We start from the raw sequence: 19,896 nt of genomic DNA on the forward strand, positions 1-19,896 counted from the left end.
CCCCTTTTCTAACCGATCTATCCAGTACAGGGTCAGAGAGGAGCCGGAGTCTATCCCAGCAAGCAGCGGGTGCAAGACAAGGCACACCCTGGACAGGTCGCCAGTCCATCACAGGACACTCACACACACTCATGCCAAGCGACAATTCTCCCAGAATCCAATGAATCCACCAGCATGTCTTTGGACTGTGGGAGGAAAATGGAGCACCCAGAGGAAACCCACGTGCTATGAGGCATCAATACTAAAAACTGCGTCACTGGGATATCCATGACATATTTGAATATGGAACAAGTAAAGGTTTATTTGCTGACGCAGCTACTTACTTGAACATATTTGTATATGTGCAGATTTTCATACAATTAACATCCATTATGAATGCTGACAGGTAACTGTTTTACACACAAACAGAGGATTAAATCCACAGCAAGGCTTGTACTCACTGGGGTCCATTCCAGTCCCATCGTCAAGGAAACACAGCATGAACCCACCACGCAGCTCCGGCTTCTTCTCTGGAGAGGAGAGGACAGAAAGTGGGCCAGAGAGATAACACCGCCCTGCTCTACAGAGACAGACACTTACTCCTGACAGCATGAGGAGCTTACGGATGAGGCTTACCCACTTTTGACATACACGTACCGAAAATGACCTACGATTCTGGCCTTTTATGTGAACTTGCTTGTTTTAGCCAGTTCAGCTACTCAGAAGGTGAGCACCTAGCAATTTAAAATACGTTACCCACTTTCGAAAACTCGTAAGATAGATGCATTAAGACTTGCAAATTAAATATTTTCATAAAATTAGAGCTATGAACCCTCTGCCTCATTTGGAAACGGGGATGAATCTCTCCAAACGTGATTAACTGGAGCAATATATACAGAACAAAAGTCAACAGGTGACTTCAAAGTCAGTTTAAAATAAAACATAGAAGCACCCCACAATCTGGCCAGAACAATAAAACGATTGGCAAGAGCAAAATTGGATTTAAAATCCATTGAGAGTGAGAGTGAGAGTTTTAATTTGCTAAGGTATGCACAGCAAAAACATAAACCTACCAAATTGCTAAGGTTCAAGACTGTGAGCCGCTGAGCTTTATATTTCTAAATTAACCTGATGAAATGAGGCATGAAGAAGATGGTGACAGCAACAGGCGATTCCACATTACAAACAGATGGAGGCTTATGTCCTGACAACATACTTTCCATTTATTAGTCAGAACCCTTCCTACTGCTTGCTAAGATAAGTGGCCACAAACTTAAAAGAGGCATAGAAGAAACTTTTTTTCGAAATATTTTCGACAAAAAATCTGCAAATACGGTTTTCGCTCTCAGGGCTCCTGTACTTCTGCAGCTGTTCCCTTTGCTGAGAGCTCTTTCATGAACACATCACATTACTCTGCTCTTTCTGCAAGCAGCGGCGGTCCTCATAATAACTACAGCACAGCCAGCGCCTGAGGAAACATAAAAACACCAAAACACCTTCCTCTCGGTTCAGATCACAAGTCAGAGTAACCGCCATACTCAGCTGTCAGACAAACAGACCATACTGTTTGAAGACACAGTACCAGAAACAGATGGTTGAGCGCAGTATGTGAAAACTACCTGTGTAGATGTCTATTCTTTTAGCATCCGCATCCCTGCAAAGACAAAACAACATTAGATATGCTCTGTGGGAAGTGGAAGAGGCAGCAGATAGATATTCTGTGGTTACAAATGACAGTTTCTGCACTACCTCAACTGATTTATGAACGGAACTAAACTTAACTAAGCTTAACATACCAACCTTCCCTTTGAGAACCTTGCGCTAAGCTGAACATCTACACAAACAGCGAGCCAGGATGAAAGGAAGAAAGCAGGCTAGAAAGAGGATTTGTACCTTGCGTTGTTCACAAGCTCAGCTAGGGCTCCAAACAGGAACTCGTGAGTGGTCCTGAAAGAGTGAAAAGAAATGACTGACTCAAATTATGCGACAACGATACTGAGTTTTTTAAAATAATAACTTGTCTTAGATAGATAGATACTTTATTGATCCCGTGAGGGAAATTGCAGTGCAACAGCAGCTTAACACACACAACACAGCCACAGTGTAACGAAATATATAATAATAGTACAATACATACAATACAGTACAAGAGTTACTCACAGTCCGGACGCACAAGAACAAACTAGAACAGAACAGTACACAGAAAATCGTATCACACATATGAATATAAATATAGATGTAACTATAGATATAAATATAAATGTATTGCACAGGTCCCTGGCATATATTGCACAAAAAGTGGTTGTAAACGGGAAAAAGAAAAAGAAAAAGAAAGAGAACAGATGTAGCAGTAGATGTGTAGATGCGTTTAGTCCAGAAACAGGTCACTGTCGATGTTGCCTCTGCCAAGACGCAAGGTGGATGCGTTGTACAGTCTTATGGCAGACGGCAAGAATGAATGTTCCACCAAGACTTGGCGGCAAGAACGGCAAGTCTTGGTGGAACAGCAAACTGCATTAGCCGAACAGGGGGCAGCCAAGGTCCACTGTAACTGCACTGACACTGGGGGCTGTGCAGGAGACATCTTGATAGTCCAGACAACCACATGGTCATTTTCGGGACCGTTTATACCAATACAGGACCACAATGCAGTGTGGTCCTGTAGTGGTATAGATAATGTGTAGATAATGGATGGGATACACATTCACTCAGGCAGAGGACGGACCATTTAGAGTTACCCGGTAGCCTCAGACAACATTCCTACATTCCACTACGGAAGGTAACTGGAGCACCTCACTCACTGACTGTACTGACTGTATTGTATGTATTGTATTATTATTGTATCATTCGTTACACTATGCTGTGTTGACTGCATGAAGCTGCTGTTCCACTGCAATTTCCCTCACGGGATCAATAAAGTATCTATCTATCACCTGGAGCTTCCACATGGCCAAGAGAAAAAAACTGTAAATGCTACACGGAGAGCACGTCAAGACAGAATCAAACTCGAGACACTAGAGTCGAGAAGTGCAGTGTGTTCCAGTCCCAAGTCAGCCAAACAGGAAGCCATTCAGCCTGACTGGATCCACAGCAAATTTCAGGTTTTGCCAAAAACGCATAAAACGTGTGAGTGTATGCACCAACCCCCGACAGCTTTAGGACAGGAATTCAGCCACCCGCTGCTCTTAGAAGGAATTAAGGAGAGCAAGACCTCAAAGCGCCAACCACAGACATCACTGAATGTGCTGAATGACTCACATTGTCCAAAAACTCAGAGGTCACCGTTCTACTGCTTCATCGGCAGCACCGTCACCCGCCACTTCAACAACCTCCGCAAGGAGGACCAGAAGAAGCAGCGGCTGCTCAAGATCATCACCACCCTGGTGGCGGTCTTTGCCCTCTGCTGGACCCCCTTCCACGTGCTGAAGAGCCTGGATGCCTTCATCTACCTGAAGGTGCTTCCCCAGACCTGCGCCCTGCTGAGCGTCCTGCTGCACGCCCACCCGTACACCACCTGCCTGGCCTACGTCAACAGCTGCCTCAACCCCTTCCTCTACGCCTTCTTCGACCTGCGCTTCCGCTCGCAGTGCCTGTGCCTGCTCAACCTGAAGAAGGCCATGCACGGCCAGATGAGCTCGCTGTCGTCCACCCTCAGCACGCAGACCCAGAAGTCCGAGGTGCAGTCGCTGGCCACCAAGGTGTAGGGAGCCCCGCTCCTGGGGGCGACAGACTGTGTGCACGGAGCCGGCGCGCAGAAAAAAGCACGCGGTTCCCGGACTGAGATCACCTTCCCCCCATTGTGGGAGAAAGGGACTTTGAAAAACTGAAAACCCGGTCTGTTCGCTGGGCTGTAACACTTGGAAAACCCAATGTGTGGACTTGTTCTGTTATTGGGGTAAGCCCACGCGCTTATACCTGGGCTATGAGGGGTTCCCCCAACAAACAACGCTGGGGCCAGCTGGCTGTGCCTCCAGCCGCTTGCGTTGTACACATTTTTGAAAGAGGTAAATGTGTTTCAAAGACTTATTTTTTTCTGGCTTGCCTTTTTTTTAAAAAGAGTACATGCTGTAAATTGCCGTAAAGAATTCAACCAGGGCTGAATTCTGGACAGGAGGAGTGAGATGAGAGGGAGGTCATAAGTTGTTGGCAGTGAAGTTTCAGCCTGGTCACACTGGGAAAGAAAAATGTACCGAGTGTTTTCCAGGTTTTTTTGTGCTCTGTTGCTGTCGTACTGTTTCCTTAGCACTTGTTTTAAAAAAGAAAGATTGTGCAGCCCAGTCTCCACTTTTGCTAATCTGTGCTAATGAAGGAAAGGGGCCAGGGGCTGGTGAGTGTGATTAGAAGGAAGGTGTTGCAGTTGAATTAACATGTCGGACGACAGAGGTGGTCGGGCAGGCAGATGGCTGTTGCCAAATGTTTTTCTGGGAGGGGGAGCAGAGGTCTAGGAGATGATGGCTACGAATTGACTTGAATGCACTGTTGTTACATGACTTTGGAGCTGGGGTGACTTATCATCTGTAAGTGGCTTTTGCTGTGAATGTCTCAGAAATTAAGGATTTGTATTATGGATTGTATGTTTTTGCCTATAACTAACTACTGTATCTGGATGCTTTTTAGCATTTCCTATTTGTAAATAAAAAGTGTTTTTAAAATATTCCTCTTAACTTTCTTCAATCCCCGCTGGCCGTGTGAATGTCACCCTGCCTTTAGTGCTGCTGTGTCTCTTCCCACACTTGCTCATTTGTGCAGTTGTTTCAGTTTTTGAAGACGAGAGGAACCGAGCAGCCTGCTGCTTTAAAAAAAAGCACAGGGAAAATAATGACTGCAGTTCTTTTGGGATATTGAGCTTTTCCAGGAAATTCTTTTTCTTGGCTGAGTTAAAGCAAGGGTGTCTCAGCAAGCCCGCCAGGCATGTTGAAAATGCACTATAAAGGAATTAGAAAAAGAAGCAGAGTCTGGTCTCTAACTTTTAAACATCTGCCTGCAGCAATGTGGTCAAGCAGATGTCAATAATTCCCCAGACACGATGTATTTTTTGTGTTGTTTTTTGCCAGAATATGAATAAAGTGACAGGTGGGCTTGAATCTTAAGGTAAAATAGTTCACTTAATACTGGAAAAATGGGGCAGAGTTCACATTACTGTTAGAGTGGAAAGTTATAGGACCCTTTAATAGATATTACATCACTTCATGTGCATCTACTCAAACAAGAAAACTCCCAGGAACTAACCACCATTCACATATAGCATGAATACATCATTCTTGTGCCTTATTAGGATGCTACAGGGAAGCACAAATTCAGAAAATGATGTACTACACAAGCGCTGAGAAAGACTGGTCTTACTATTGAGTTAATTGATTCATACTACAGTCAGAGGTAAAAAAGTCTTTTCACAGCATTTCTATGCAATAAGAGTTTTCATCCCAACCTTACAAAGTATATTAGTTCATAAACACTGCAACAATTTAACACAAATTAAACAATCATATATTATACAACAGACTTCTGTAATTAATAATAATAATAATTAATAATTGCTTACATTTATATAGCGCTTTTTTCTGGACACTCCACTCAAAGCGCTTTACAGGTAATGGGGACTCCCCCTCACCACCACCAGTGTGCAGCCCCACCTGGATGATAATTATGCTGGGTGATATGAAATGTTGTTACTGTAGAATTGTGTACAAAAGCTCTCTGCTCCATTGACTTTATGTAACTTGGTGCCCTTAAAAAAATGAAGCAGTCCACTACAACGTACTGTATGTAAGCTTTCATTCATGTGTCTTTAATCCTGACCATTACTATTAATACTTAACAAGACTTGCAGTTCTATTAGGATTATATGCACTTGTGTATTTTAACAATATTAAGCTTGCGTTCCACAAAAAAAAGTTTGTACATTTGAAAATGCACCCTGAGTGAGTGATGTATTGAGGTGTGTTCTCCTAAGACAAACATAATTTCATGTCAGCAATCCGATAGCAAACTTCAGAATGTGCATACAAGAAAGAATCTTAAATTAAGTGTGTTAATTGCTACATTCCAGAAGAATCCATGGGGCTTTTACCTGCAGTAGTAAGGACCATGTCTAAGTTGAAGAACATGATAGAAACGACCTCTATTGTTAGGGATATGCTGCCTTGGAGTCACCAGAAATTCTGGCTTTACAGACACAAAAAAGCCTGACAAGTGCTGTCAGATCTTAAGTTACAAGATTCATGTCCTAGCAGGTGTGCAGTGAATTTCTTTTGAACTTTAAGGCCACTGTATTACATTTAAGAACTGTCAGCCAGTGGTAAACCACACATGAAATCTCACAGGACATACAAACCACAACACGTTCTACATGACATCAGGACAAAACGAGTGCTGAGTTAAGCCCCTTCATTCTGTATGAATGAAGTAACTTGCAGGCCAACCAGAGTGTTCGGAGACAAGAAAACTGATGATTTGTCATTTGCATTCCCAAGTAACCACTAAAACAATCTGTTGAGCTTGCTAGAGGATTAAGGTATGTGTTTCCCTCAGCCGTCATTATGTATGGCATTTGACTGTGAGCACTTGTTGTAAGACCTGTAGAATATTACCAGATGAATACAGATGATGAAAGATGACTAACATCTTACTAACAGTTGAACTGCACAGGTGATTATTTGGTTATCAGAATGTGTGCTTTATAAGATGTTTAAAAATGGTTGATTCAGGAAGTTGTGAATCGATTCCTCTGGCAGCCAGCTTATTGAGTCAGGCAATCAAGTAAAATTACAACCTGAATTAAAAGCATTTAGGCCTTGGAGAAATATTAGCGACATGTGGCTGAAAACACAAGCAGGTCTGAAGATCTTAATTATTTCCCCCTATTTTCACCTGAACTATTCATTTAATTTCTTCCTGCAAAGTGCTGATCAATTGGTAGTAAAAATCTTACCGTGTAATTGTTCATGCTGTGTAATTGAAGAGCATCCGTTCTTCAATTTGGTGTTAACCTTCATTCTGGCTTTGTCCTAATTCTGTCTGGATAATCCAGTAATAATGTCTGGCAGCAGTAAGTGACGATTCAGTTTTTTTGAAAACTTGTTTCACTTCCATACTGCTGTTTTTTCCTTCCGTGAGGTTTTATTGAAAAGGAACGCTCAATAAAACCTCAAGAAACTAAACTCAACACTGAATAATGAACTATTATTCAGTCCGTGGTTTTCCTTTAATGAGCTCAGTTGGACACAGTCTCATTTGTAATCCTTTGACAATTGTTGCCAATCAGCTCTGAAAACAGGCCAATGTTTGTGCTGAGTGTTGAGGTGGCTGATAAACTCAAGTCCACTGATGTGTGGGGTGTGGGGTTCAAGATGAACTTTTTGTGGCTCACCTCTTTCTTTTAATCCACATATTCAAATTATTAAATTATTTGTAGTCAAGTATTACATAGTTTAATAATTTTAATAATAATCTTGGCATGAATTCCTGTAGGAAGCTAAGGGCTTAAAAATAGAAATTTGTTTCATGAAGGTGTAAGATTTAAATCCTTTACTGAGGTTCCTTATAGCTAAAACAGAATTTAAAACATTTTCTTCAAATAAGAAATATTGTGATCACTCCTATTAACAGAAATAAATCTAGACTGGAAGTGTTTGATTTTGAAACCTGCAGTCTTTAACCTTAATTCAGAAAAAATCTGAATTTTATTGCATTTTGAAGTGAGGATCAAAAGTGAAAGATGTGTAGAAATGTGTCTTTTCCTTCCTTATCTAACTCTTCTTGGGCTCCATAAAATGTTATTGCAATACTCTCCTCACTGTAGAAAGTGACAGTCAGAATTAGGAACATTTTTTGGCTTTTGTTTTGGCATTGGAGACGTATTCAGAGCTTTAGGCAATCTCTACATGGAGCTGCACAAGACAGAATACAAGTGAACACTATTTTTTTGCCATCTATAGATCTCCTGATCTCCTTTACTCAGATAAAGTGTGACTATCAATGGCTGTTTCTTAGACACTTAGATATTTTCGTCCTCCTACAGTCCAAAAACAAGCAGGTAGGTTAACTGGCTTCTGGGAAAATTGTCCCTGGTGTGCGTATGTGTGTGTGTCTGTCCTACAATGGACTGTTATCCTGTCCAGGGTGTACCCTGTCCTGCACCCTTTGCTTGCTGGGATCGACTCCGGCTCCCCTGTGACCCTGAATTGGAATTGAAGTGGAACAGAAAATGGGCGGATGGTGTTTTATGTGTGTCATTGTTAATCCCATGTAACACATATGTCATTATGATTATGTCTATCTATCTCTCTGTCTGTTGATATATATGAAACACTACTGTCACTTTTCCACAGTACGTGGTGACAGAAGCAAGCTAACTTTGAGCAGTGACACTTTAGGCTGTGTTGTGTTTTAAAAAAGGGCAAAAAATTCATACTGCTCTTAAATCAACCATAAACATGAAAGTTGACCCTGGAACAAGATGTATATATGGACATTTTGCAGGTTCAAGTTAGCTGTACCTGGACCAATCCTACCAATCCTATATGAATTAAAGAATCAGCAGAGAGGTGGGCTGGTTTAGCATGCGGTTAACTTGTAAGAATAACTAAAAGAGACAGTGAGATGAGCATAATGTAGAGCATAATGGGTTATAGATTGGATAATGTGCCTCACTTATTGATGTTGTACTGTAATAAAAAAACACAAAGTCAAGTCTGTCCTAAATAACTGAATTCCAGAGAACAGCATGGCCACATTTATTCACATCTCTAAGTATTGCTTTAAATCAAATTCAGCAAAGACACATCTCCAGGAACACTCTGTTCTTTGGAACCGCAGTGGAAGCCCACGAGACTGTATAGACGCCTCTGAAGGCTTCCTGCTTCCCTGGGGTACAAAAGGAGGTAAGACGCAAAAACATTCAGCAGCTGCAGCCTCATGATGGTTAAAGCCAGAGAGCTCTTCACTGCAGACAGATGATCATGGGCTTCCAGATGTTGGGGGATGGCTATAACAGAATCCACAAACAGCTGCATTAACCCCTTTCCACTGTGGTGTCCAGTATTAGACATTTAAGGCTACTGGTATAGTGGTCACCCTGTGTGGAAGAGGACACAAGTGTATCTTGCCACCATGGGCTGTGAAGAGGTTTGGGACAAAGGTAACACCTGAATACCCAATGCACACTGGCTTCTTCAGGATACATAGTGTCGAAAACTACCGTGTGAAGCTGCCAGCATGAATGTAGTATTCACAGCTGGGCTGGAAGAAAGAAGTGAATGACAAAAAGACCATTTGAATGACGATTGAAACAAATGTCTCGTGGTCAGATGAAATGAAACTTGAGCTTTTTGGCTCATCTGCGTTATGTCTGGTGTAAAACTAGACGAAGCTGGTGTAAGAGAAAACACTCTTGACCACTCTTATGTTCTGGGAGTCCTGGAGCCCTAGACAAGACAGGGGAAATGGACTCCAACACAGACCTGGACATACTGGCCTGACACCTGGCTCTTCTGCCAGGAGTACTCTTGTGTGGCCAAAACTGGAGATTCCAGCATGACAGCGATCCAGAGCTCACATCCAGATTGAAAAAGAAAGGTTAATCACACACAGAACAGACACTCTCGCCTGCCCATCCCGATCCCCAGAGCTCAATCCAGCTGAAGCTCTGTGATTCCGATTCAGGATGGCAGCTCAGTGAGGGAAACCAAAGGGTCTGAAGGGGTGTGAGCAAGTCTGCATGAAGGACTGGTCATACGGTGGTCCTGTGAAGTGCCAGGACCTCAGAGCTCACTGTAGGAGGTCTCATCACTAGAATTCCTGCCAGATGAATACTAACAACAAGGGGGTGAAGAAATGTAACCTTTGTCTTTTGAAACTTAAATTATTAATAGCAAATATGAACGTGCTGTGTGCAATGCTGTTACAATTACCGTGTAACTCTTGAGGAATTTTTAATGCAAGAAGCATGATCCAATCTGTAAATCTTTCTGTTATTTGGTGATACAGTGTTATCCGATCCCCTGATGGGATAAGAGCTTATCTGAACAATAAGTCGAAATAAATCTGGATCATTTCAAAGGAACTCTATGTATGTGACTACAGCACAAAATCCCACAACATTGTGACTTTCAATTCATTCTTATTCCTATAATTATAGCCTAAAATCGAATTGAATTTAGTCACAGCAAATCACAATGCCAGCACTGCTCTAAGACAAGAAGAGTTGCAAATGAATTTGGTAGAGGGATGTGAATTTCAGCTCCCGCGTTCTCTCAGTGACCTCGTCCTTTGATATGGCTTCCTCAGCCTGTGGTCTAGTGTGCCACACATGGGGGAGTCAGACAGGTTCCTTTGAGGATCTCAGGACGAAGGCTGGGGAGGGGTGCGAGTGTGCGAGAGGGTTACCTGCCACTGTCCCCTCGCAGCTGTCGCCCCTACTGGGACACAAAAGCACCACCCAAGTGAAAAAACGACCGGCTCACAGGTGGCTCTGCTCTGGCCCGTCTCCCAGCAGACCGAGCAGAGGGGACAGCTCCCCTAGAAAGGACACCTGAAAACACAGACTAACATATCTCACCCAGTCTTTCATCTTGGGACATGCTCCAACCTGTTGTCCCTGTCAGTCCTAGCAGAGAGACACACTGAGGGTATGCAGCTACAACTTGTATTTGCTTACTCTCTGCATAGAACTCCGTAGAGCACAAATGTATTTGATTTGTGTCTCCATACATCAGGCTTAAATACCTTCCAGAATTTATCCATCTTAAGTATATAAATGAGCTTAATTTGACTTTTTTTGAACAGGTGTAATAGCTTTAACCAGAGATCCCACAGATTCTGCTGATCCACCTGGGAATTCAACTTCAGTCACATTTGTTTTTTACAGTGTCACCTGTCTGTTAGTCCGTTCCTGTGACCATTGGTGAGAAAATTCCATCCTGCCAGGGTTCTGTGCGTAGTTTGAAGAAATGTCTTACAACACCCAACGCCGACACCCCCCCGAGAACCCCCACACACCGCCCAACGCCCACAAACCCCACAGACCCCAAAACCCCCACACACCCCGCAGAACCCCCACACACCGCCCAACACCCACACACCCCACAGCCCCCAAAACCCCCACACACTCCCCAGAACCCCCACACACCACCCAACGCCCACAAACCCCACAGCCCCCAAAACCCTGACACACCGCCCAACGCCCACATACCCCCTAGAACCCCCACACACCGCCCAACGCCCACAGTCCCCAGAGCCCCCACACACCGCCAAACGCCCACAGTCCCCAGAGCCCCCACACACCGCCCAACGCCCACACACTCCCCAGAACCCCCACACACCGCCCAACGCCCACACACCCCCAAGAACCCCCACACACCGCCCAACGCCCACACACCCACCACACACCCCCACAGCCCCATCCGCACACACCCCATTCTGGTAAGACCCGGCCCGGACTTGACTGCTGTGGAACTGAAGCCCAGTAGGCCTCGGCGCTGCTCAGAATCTGGTGAAGGAATTTCTTCACGATCGATCAGGAAGAGAGAATCCAACCACATCATTGCAGCACTGAGGCAAAGACAGAGGTGCCAGCCCCCTGCACAGCGCCAGACCAGAGCCCACACCCGCCGGGCCAGACCGAGCCAAGACCCGCCGGGTCAGACCACAGCCCACACCCGCCGGGCCAGACCGGAGCCCAAACCCGCCGGGCCAGACCACAGTCCGAACCCACCGGGGCAGACCACAGCCCAGACCCGCCGGGCAGACCACAGCCCAGACCCGCCGGGCCAGACCACAGTCCGAACCAGCCGTGAAAAACCACAGCCTGAAACCGTCCCACCAGGCCAGACCACAGACAGGACCCGCCGGCCCTGGCCAGACCAGAGCCCCATCCGCACACCCCAACTCCCACACACACAACACCACACACCGCCCAACGCCGACACACCCCCCCGAACCCACACACATCGCTCAACGCCCACACACCCCCCAGAACCCCCACACACCGCCCAACGCCCACACACCCCACAGCCCCCACACACCGCCCAACGCCCACACACCCCCCCGAACCCACACACATCGCCCAACGCCCACACACCCACCAGAACCCCCGCACACCGCCCAAACGCCCCCACACCCCCCAGAAACCCCACACACCACCCAACGCCCACACACCCCCCGAACCCCCACACACCGCCCAACGCCCACAGCCCCCAGAACCCCCACACACCGCCCAACGCCCACAGCCCCCAGAACCCCCGCACACCGCCCAAACGCCCACACACCCCCCTGAAACCCCACACACCGCCAACGCCCACACACCCCCGAGAACCCCCACACACCGCCCAACGCCCAGAAACCCCACAACCCCCAAAACCCCCACACGCCGCCCAACGCCCACAAACCCCACAGCCCCCAGAACCCCCACACACCGCCCAACGCCCACACACCCCCGAGAACCCCCACACACCGCCCAAATGCCCACACACCCCCCTGAAACCCCACACACCGCCCAACGCCCACACACCCCCCGAACCCCCACACACCGCCCAACGCCCACAGCCCCCAGAACCCACACACACCATCCAACGCCCACAGGCCCCAGAACCCCCACACACCACCCAAACGCCCACACACCCCCCGAACCCCCACACACCGCCCAACGCCCACAGCCCCCAGAACCCCCACACACCGCCCAACGCCCACACACCCCCCGAACCCCCACACACCGCCCAACGCCCACAGCCCCCAGAACCCCCACACACCGCCCAAACGCCCACACACCCCCCTGAAACCCCACAAACCGCCCAACGCCCACACACTCCCCAGAACCCCCACACACCGCCCAACGCCCACACACCCACCACACACCCCCACAGCCCCATCCGCACACACCCCATTCTGGTAAGACCCGGCCCGGACTTGACTGCTGTGGAACTGAAGCCCAGTAGGCCTCGGCGCTGCTCAGAATCTGGTGAAGGAATTTCTTCACGATCGATCAGGAAGAGAGAATCCAACCACATCATTGCAGCACTGAGGCAAAGACAGAGGTGCCAGCCCCCTGCACAGCGCCAGACCAGAGCCCACACCCGCCGGGCCAGACCGAGCCAAGACCCGCCGGGTCAGACCACAGCCCACACCCGCTGGGCCAGACTGGAGCCCAAACCCGCCGGGCCAGACCGGAGCCCAAACCCGCCGGGCCAGACCACAGTCCGAACCCACCGGGGCAGACCACAGCCCAGACCCGCCGGGCAGACCAGAGCCCAGACCCGCCGGGCCAGACCACAGTCCGAACCAGCCGTGAAAAACCACAGCCTGAAACCGTCCCACCAGGCCAGACCACAGACAGGACCCGCCGGGCCGGGCCAGACCAGAGCCCCATCCGCACACCCCAACTCCCACACACACAACACCACACACCGCCCAACGCCGACACACCCCCAAGAACCCCCGCACACCGCCCAAACGCCCACACACCCCCCAGAAACCCCACACACCACCCAACGCCTACACACCCCCGAACCCCCACACACCGCCCAACGCCCACAGCCCCCAGAACCCCCACACACTGCCCAACGCCCACAGCCCCCAGAACCCCCACACACCACCCAACGCCCACAGGCCCCAGAACCCCCACGTACCGCCCAACGCCCACACACCCCCCAGAACCCCGACACACCGACCAACGCCCACACACCCCTCAGAACCCCCATGTACCGCCCAACGCCCACACACCCCCCAGAACCCCCAAACACCGCCCAATGCCCACACACCCCCCAGAACCCCCACAAACCCCACAGCCCCAACACACCGCCCAATGCCCACACACCCAACAGCCCCCAGAACCCCCACACACTACCCAACGCAAACAGCAGCCAGAACTCCCGCGCACCCCACAGCCCCCACAAACCCATCACACACCCCCAAAGCCCACAAACCCCCTCAAACCCATCCGCACACACCCTCACTGCCACACAGCCAACGCACCTCCCACGCCCAGCCACCACTGCGTCACACAGCTGCCGGCACACCTCGCCCTGCCCGGCCACCACTGTGTCACACCCTGCAGCTGCCAGCGCACCTCACTGTGCCCGGCCACAACTGCGTCACACCTCGCCAGGCCCGGCCACCACTGCGTCACACCCTGCAGCTGCCGGCGCACCACACTGCGCCCGGCCACCACTGCGTCACACCCTGCAGCTGCCGGCGCACCTCACCGTGCCCGGCCACAACTGCGTCACATCTCGCTAGGCCCGGCCACCACTGCGTCACACCCTGCAGCTGCCGGCGCACCTCACCGTGCCCGGCCACAACTGCGTCACACCTCACCAGGCCCGGCCACCACTGCGTCACACCCTACAGCTGCCGGCGCACCACACTGCGCCCGGCCACCACTGCGTCACACCCTACAGCTGCCGGCGCACCACACTGCGCCCGGCCACCACTGCGTCACACCCTGCAGCTGCCAGCGCACCTCACCGTGCCCGGCCACAACTGCGTCACACCTGGCCAAGCCCGGCCACCACTGCGTCACACCCTGCAGCTGCCGGCGCACCTCACCGTGCCCGGCCACAACTGCGTCACACCCTGCAGCTGCCAGCGCACCTCACCGTGCCCGGCCACAACTGCGTCACATCTCGCCAGGCCCAGCCACCACTGCGTCACACCCTGCAGCTGCCGGTGCACCTCACCGTGCCCGGCCACAACTGCGTCACATCTCGCTAGGCCCGGCCACCACTGCGTCATAACCCCACAGCCCCCAGAACCCCCAGACACTGCCAACGCTAACACACCCCACAGAATACCCCACACACCGCAAAAGCCCACACACCACAGAACCCCCAAACAAGGCCCAACACCCCCACAGCCCCCAGAACCACCACACACCGCCCAACGCCCACAGCCCCCAGAACCCCCACACAACAACCAACGCCCACAGCCCCCAGAACCCCCACACACCGCCCAACGCCCACACTCCCCAGAACCCCCACACACCGCCCAATGCCCACACATACCACAGCCCCCAGAACCCCCACACACCGCCCAATGCACACACATACCACAGCCCCCAGAACCCCCACACACCGCCCAACGCCCACAGCACCCAGAACCCCCACACACCGCCCAACGCCCACACACCCCCCAGAACCCCCACACACCGCCCAACGCCCACACACCCCCCAAAACCCCCACACACCGCTCAAACGCCCACACACCCCCCAGAACCCTGACACACCACCCAACGCCCACACACCCCCGAGAACCCCCACACACCGCCCACACCCCACAGCCCCCACACACCACACACCGCCCAACGCCCAAACACCCCCGAGAACCCCCACACACCGCCCAACACCCACAAACTCCACACCCCCCAAAACCCCCACACACCGCCCAACGCCCACAGCCCCCAGAACCCCCACACACCGCCCAACTCCCACACACCCCCCAGAACCCCCACACACGCCCTGAGAACCCCCACACACCGCCCAACGCCCACACCCCACAGCCCCCAAAACCCCCACACACCCCCCAGAACTCCCACACACCGCCCAACGCCCACACACCCCCCCGAACCCCCACACACGCCCTGAGAACCCCCACACACCGCCCAACGCCCACAAACCCCAGAGCCCCCAAAACCCCCACACACCGCCCAACGCCCACAAACCCCACAGCCCCCACACACCGCCCAACGCCCACAAACGCCGCAGAACCCCCACACACCGCCCAACGCCCACACACCCCCCAAAACCCCCAAACACCTCCCAACGACCACACACCCCACAGCAACCACACACCGCCCAACGCCCACACACCCCAAAGCACCCCCACACACCGCCCAACGCCCACAGCACCCAGAACCCCCACACACCGCCCAACGCCCACACACCCCCAGAACCCCCACACACCGCCCAACGCCCATACACCCCCCCTAAACCTCACACACCGCCCAGCGCCAACACACCCCCGAGAACCCCCACACACCGCCCAATGCCCACAAACCCCACAGCCCCCAAAACCCCCACACACCGCCCAACGCCCACAAACCCCACAGCCCCCAAAACCCCCACACACCGCCCAACGCCCACACACGCCCCAGAACCCCCACACACCGCCCAACGCCCACAAACTCCACAGCCCCAAAAACCCCCACACACCCCCCAAAACCCCCACACACCGCCCAACGCCCACACACCCCCAAGAACCCCCACACACCGCCCAACGCCTATACACCCCCCAGAACCCCCACACACCACCCAACGCCCACACAACCCCGAGAACCCCCACACACCGCCCAACGCCCACAAACCCCACAGCCCCCAAAACCCCCACACACCGCCCAACACCCACAAACCCCACAGCCCCCAAAACCCCCAAGCACCGCCCAACGCCCACACACCCCCCAGAACCCCCACACACCACCCAACGCCCACACACCCCCAAGAACCCCCACACACCGCCCAACGCCCACACACCCCCCTGAACCCCCACACACCGCCCAACGCCCACACACCCCCGAGAACCCCCACACACCGCCCAACGCCCACAAACCCCACAGCCCCCAAAACCCCCACACACCGCCCAACGCCCACACACCCCCCAGAATCCCCACACACCGCCCAGCGCCCACAAACCCCCGAGAACCCCCACACACCACCCAACACCCACACATCCCCGAGAACCCCTACACACCGCCCAACGCCCACAAACCCCACAGCCCCTAAAACCCCCACACACCGCCCAACGCCCACAAACCCCACAGCCCCCAAAACCCCAACACACCGCCCAATGCATACAAACCCCACACCCCCAAAACCCCCACACACCCCCCAACGCCCACACACCCCCCAGAACCCCCACACACCACCCAACGCCCACAAACCCCCAAGAACCCCCACACACCGCCCAACGCCCACACACCCCCGAGAACCCCCACACACCGCCCAACACCCACACACCCCCAAGAACCCCCACACACCGCCCAGCGCCCACACACCCCCCAAAACCCCCACACACCGCCCAACGCCCACACCCCACAGCCCCCAAAACCCCCACACACCGCCCAGCGCCCACACACCCCCGAGAACCCCCACACACCGCCCAACGCCCACACCCCACAGCCCCCAAAACCCCCACACACCGCCCAACGCCCACAGCCCCCAGAACCCCCACAGACCGCCCAATGCCCACACACCCCCCAGAACCCCCACACACCGCCCAACGCCCAGAAACCCCACAGCCCCCAAAACCCCCACACACCGCCCAACGCCCACAAACCCCACAGCCCCCGAGAACCCCCACACACCTCCCAACGCCCACACACCCCCGAGAACCCCCACACACCGCCCACCGCCCACAAACCCCCAAGAACCCCCACACACCGCCCAGCGCCCACACACCCCCCAGAAACCCCACACACCGCCCAGCGCCCACACACCCCCGAGAAACCCCACACACCGCCCAACGCCCACACCCCACAGACCCCTAAACCCCCACACACCGCCCAACGCCCACACACCCCCGAGAACCCCCACACACCGCCCAACGCCCACACACCCCCCAGAACCCCCACACACCCCCGAGAACCCCCACACACCCCCCGGCGCCCACACACCCCCGAAAACCCCCACACACCGCCCAGCGCCCACAATCCCCACAGCCCCCAAAACCCCCACACACCGCCCAACGCCCACACACCCCCGAGAACCCCCACACACCCCCCAACGCCCACACACCCCCCAAAACCCCCACACACCGCCCAACGCCCACACACCCCCGAGAACCCCCACACACCCCCCAGAATCCCCACACACCGCCCAGCGCCCACACACCCCCGAGAACCCCCACACACCGCCCAACGCCCACACCCCGCAGCCCCCTAAACCCCCACACACCGCCCAACGCCCACAAACCCCACAGCCCCCAAAACCCCCACACACCGCCCAACGCCCACAAACCCCACAGCCCCCAAAACCCCCACACACCGCCCAACGCCCACAAACCCCACAGCCCCCGAGAACCCCCACACACCTCCCAACGCCCACACACCCCCGAGAACACCCACACACCGCCCACCGCCCACAAACCCCCAAGAACCCCCACACACCGCCCAGCGCCCACACACCCCCCAGAAACCCCACACAATGCCCAGCGCCCACACACCCCCGAGAAACCCCACACACCGCCCAACGCCCACACCCCACAGACCCCTAAACCCCCACACACCGCCCAACGCCCACACACACCCGAGAACCCCCACACACCGCCCAACGCCCACACACCCCCCAGAACCCCCACACACCCCCGAGAACCCCCACACACCCCCCGGCGCCCACACACCCCCGAAAACCCCCACACACCGCCCAGCGCCCACAATCCCCACAGCCCCCAAAACCCCCACACACCGCCCAACGCCCACACACCCCCGAGAACCCCCACACACCCCCCAACGCCCACACACCCCCCAAAACCCCCACACACCGCCCAACGCCCACACACCCCCGAGAACCCCCACACACCGCCCAGCGCCCACACACCCCCGAGAACCCCCACACACCGCCCAACGCCCACACCCCGCAGCCCCCTAAACCCCCACACACCGCCCAACGCCCACAAACCCCACAGCCCCTAAAACCCCCACACACCGCCCAACGCCCACAAACCCCACAGCCCCCAAAACCCCAACACACCGCCCAACGCATACAAACCCCACACCCCCAAAACCCCCACACACCGCCCAACGCCCACACCCCCCCCAAAACCCCAATACACCGCCCAACGCCCACACCCCACAGCCCCCAAAATCCCCACACACCGCCCAACGCCCACACACCCCCCCGAACCCACACACACCGCCCAACGCCCACACACCCCCCAGAACCCCCACACACCACCCAACGCCCACACACCCCCAAGAACCCCCACACACCGCCCAACGCCCACACACCCCCCTGAACCCCCACACACCGCCCAACGCCCACACACCCCCGAGAACCCCCACACACCGCCCAACGCCAACACACCCCCGAGAACCCCCACACACCGCCCAACGCCCACAAACCCCACAGCCCCCAAAACCCCCACACACCGCCCAACGCCCACACACCCCCCAGAACCCCCACACACCGCCCAACGCCCACACAACCCCCAGAACCCCCATACACCGCCCAGCGCCCACACACCCCCCAGAACCCCCACACACCGCCCAACGCCCACACACCCCCCAGAACCCCCACACACCGCCCGGCGCCCACACACCCCCGAGAACCCCCACACACCGCCCGGCGCCCACGCACCCCCGAGAACCCCCACACACCGCCCAACGCCCACAAACCCCACAGCCCCCAAAACCCCCACACACCGCCCAACGCCCACACCCCACAGCCCCCAAAACCCCCACACACCGCCCAACGCCCACAGCTCCCAGAACCCCCACAGACCGCCCAATGCCCACACACCCCCCAGAACCCCCACACACCGCCCAATGCCCACAAACCCCACAGCCCCCAAAACCCCCACACACCGCCCAACGCCCACAAACCCCACAGCCCCCGAGAACCCCCACACACCTCCCAACGCCCACACACCCCCGAGAACCCCCACACACCGCCCAACGCCCACAAACCCCCAAGAACCCCCACACACCGCCCAGCGACCACACACCCCCGAGAAACCCCACACACCGCCCAATGCCCACACCCCACAGCCCCCTACACCCCCACACACCGCCCAACGCTCACACACCCCCGAGAACCCCCACACACCGCCCAACGCCCACACACCCCCCAGAATCCCCACACACCGCCCAGCACCCACACACCCCCGAGAACCCCCACACACCGCCCAACGCCCACACCCCGCAGCCCCCTAAACCCCCACACACCGCCCAACGCCCACAAACCCCACAGCCCCCAAAACCCCCACACACCTCCC

At 54.1% G+C, this 19,896-nt stretch overlaps 1 protein-coding gene and 1 long non-coding RNA gene across 2 annotated transcripts; one reads left to right on the forward strand and one right to left on the reverse strand.

The window, feature by feature from the left end:
• Positions 1–488: 488 nt before the first annotated feature.
• On the reverse strand, positions 489–1,919 carry LOC148810784 (uncharacterized). The gene is made up of 3 exons (XR_016086596.1): positions 1,873–1,919; positions 1,599–1,633; positions 489–509 (listed from the first exon to the last, which is right to left on the reverse strand). It is a non-coding gene; the product is annotated as an uncharacterized LOC148810784 (long non-coding RNA).
• A 514-nt stretch (positions 1,920–2,433) lies between these two features.
• On the forward strand, positions 2,434–3,683 carry LOC148810785 (apelin receptor A-like). Its single transcript, XM_088908928.1, has 2 exons — positions 2,434–2,467; positions 3,133–3,683. The coding sequence occupies exons 1-2, from the start codon at positions 2,434–2,436 to the stop codon at positions 3,681–3,683; spliced, it is 585 nt and encodes a 194-aa protein (XP_088765054.1).
• The last annotated feature ends 16,213 nt before the right edge of the window (positions 3,684–19,896 follow it).

This window comes from Atractosteus spatula (assembly GCF_055471065.1).
Source record: "Atractosteus spatula isolate fAtrSpa1 chromosome 17 unlocalized genomic scaffold, fAtrSpa1.hap1 SUPER_17_unloc_6, whole genome shotgun sequence".
NCBI classification, from domain to species: Eukaryota; Metazoa; Chordata; class Actinopteri; order Semionotiformes; family Lepisosteidae; genus Atractosteus; species Atractosteus spatula.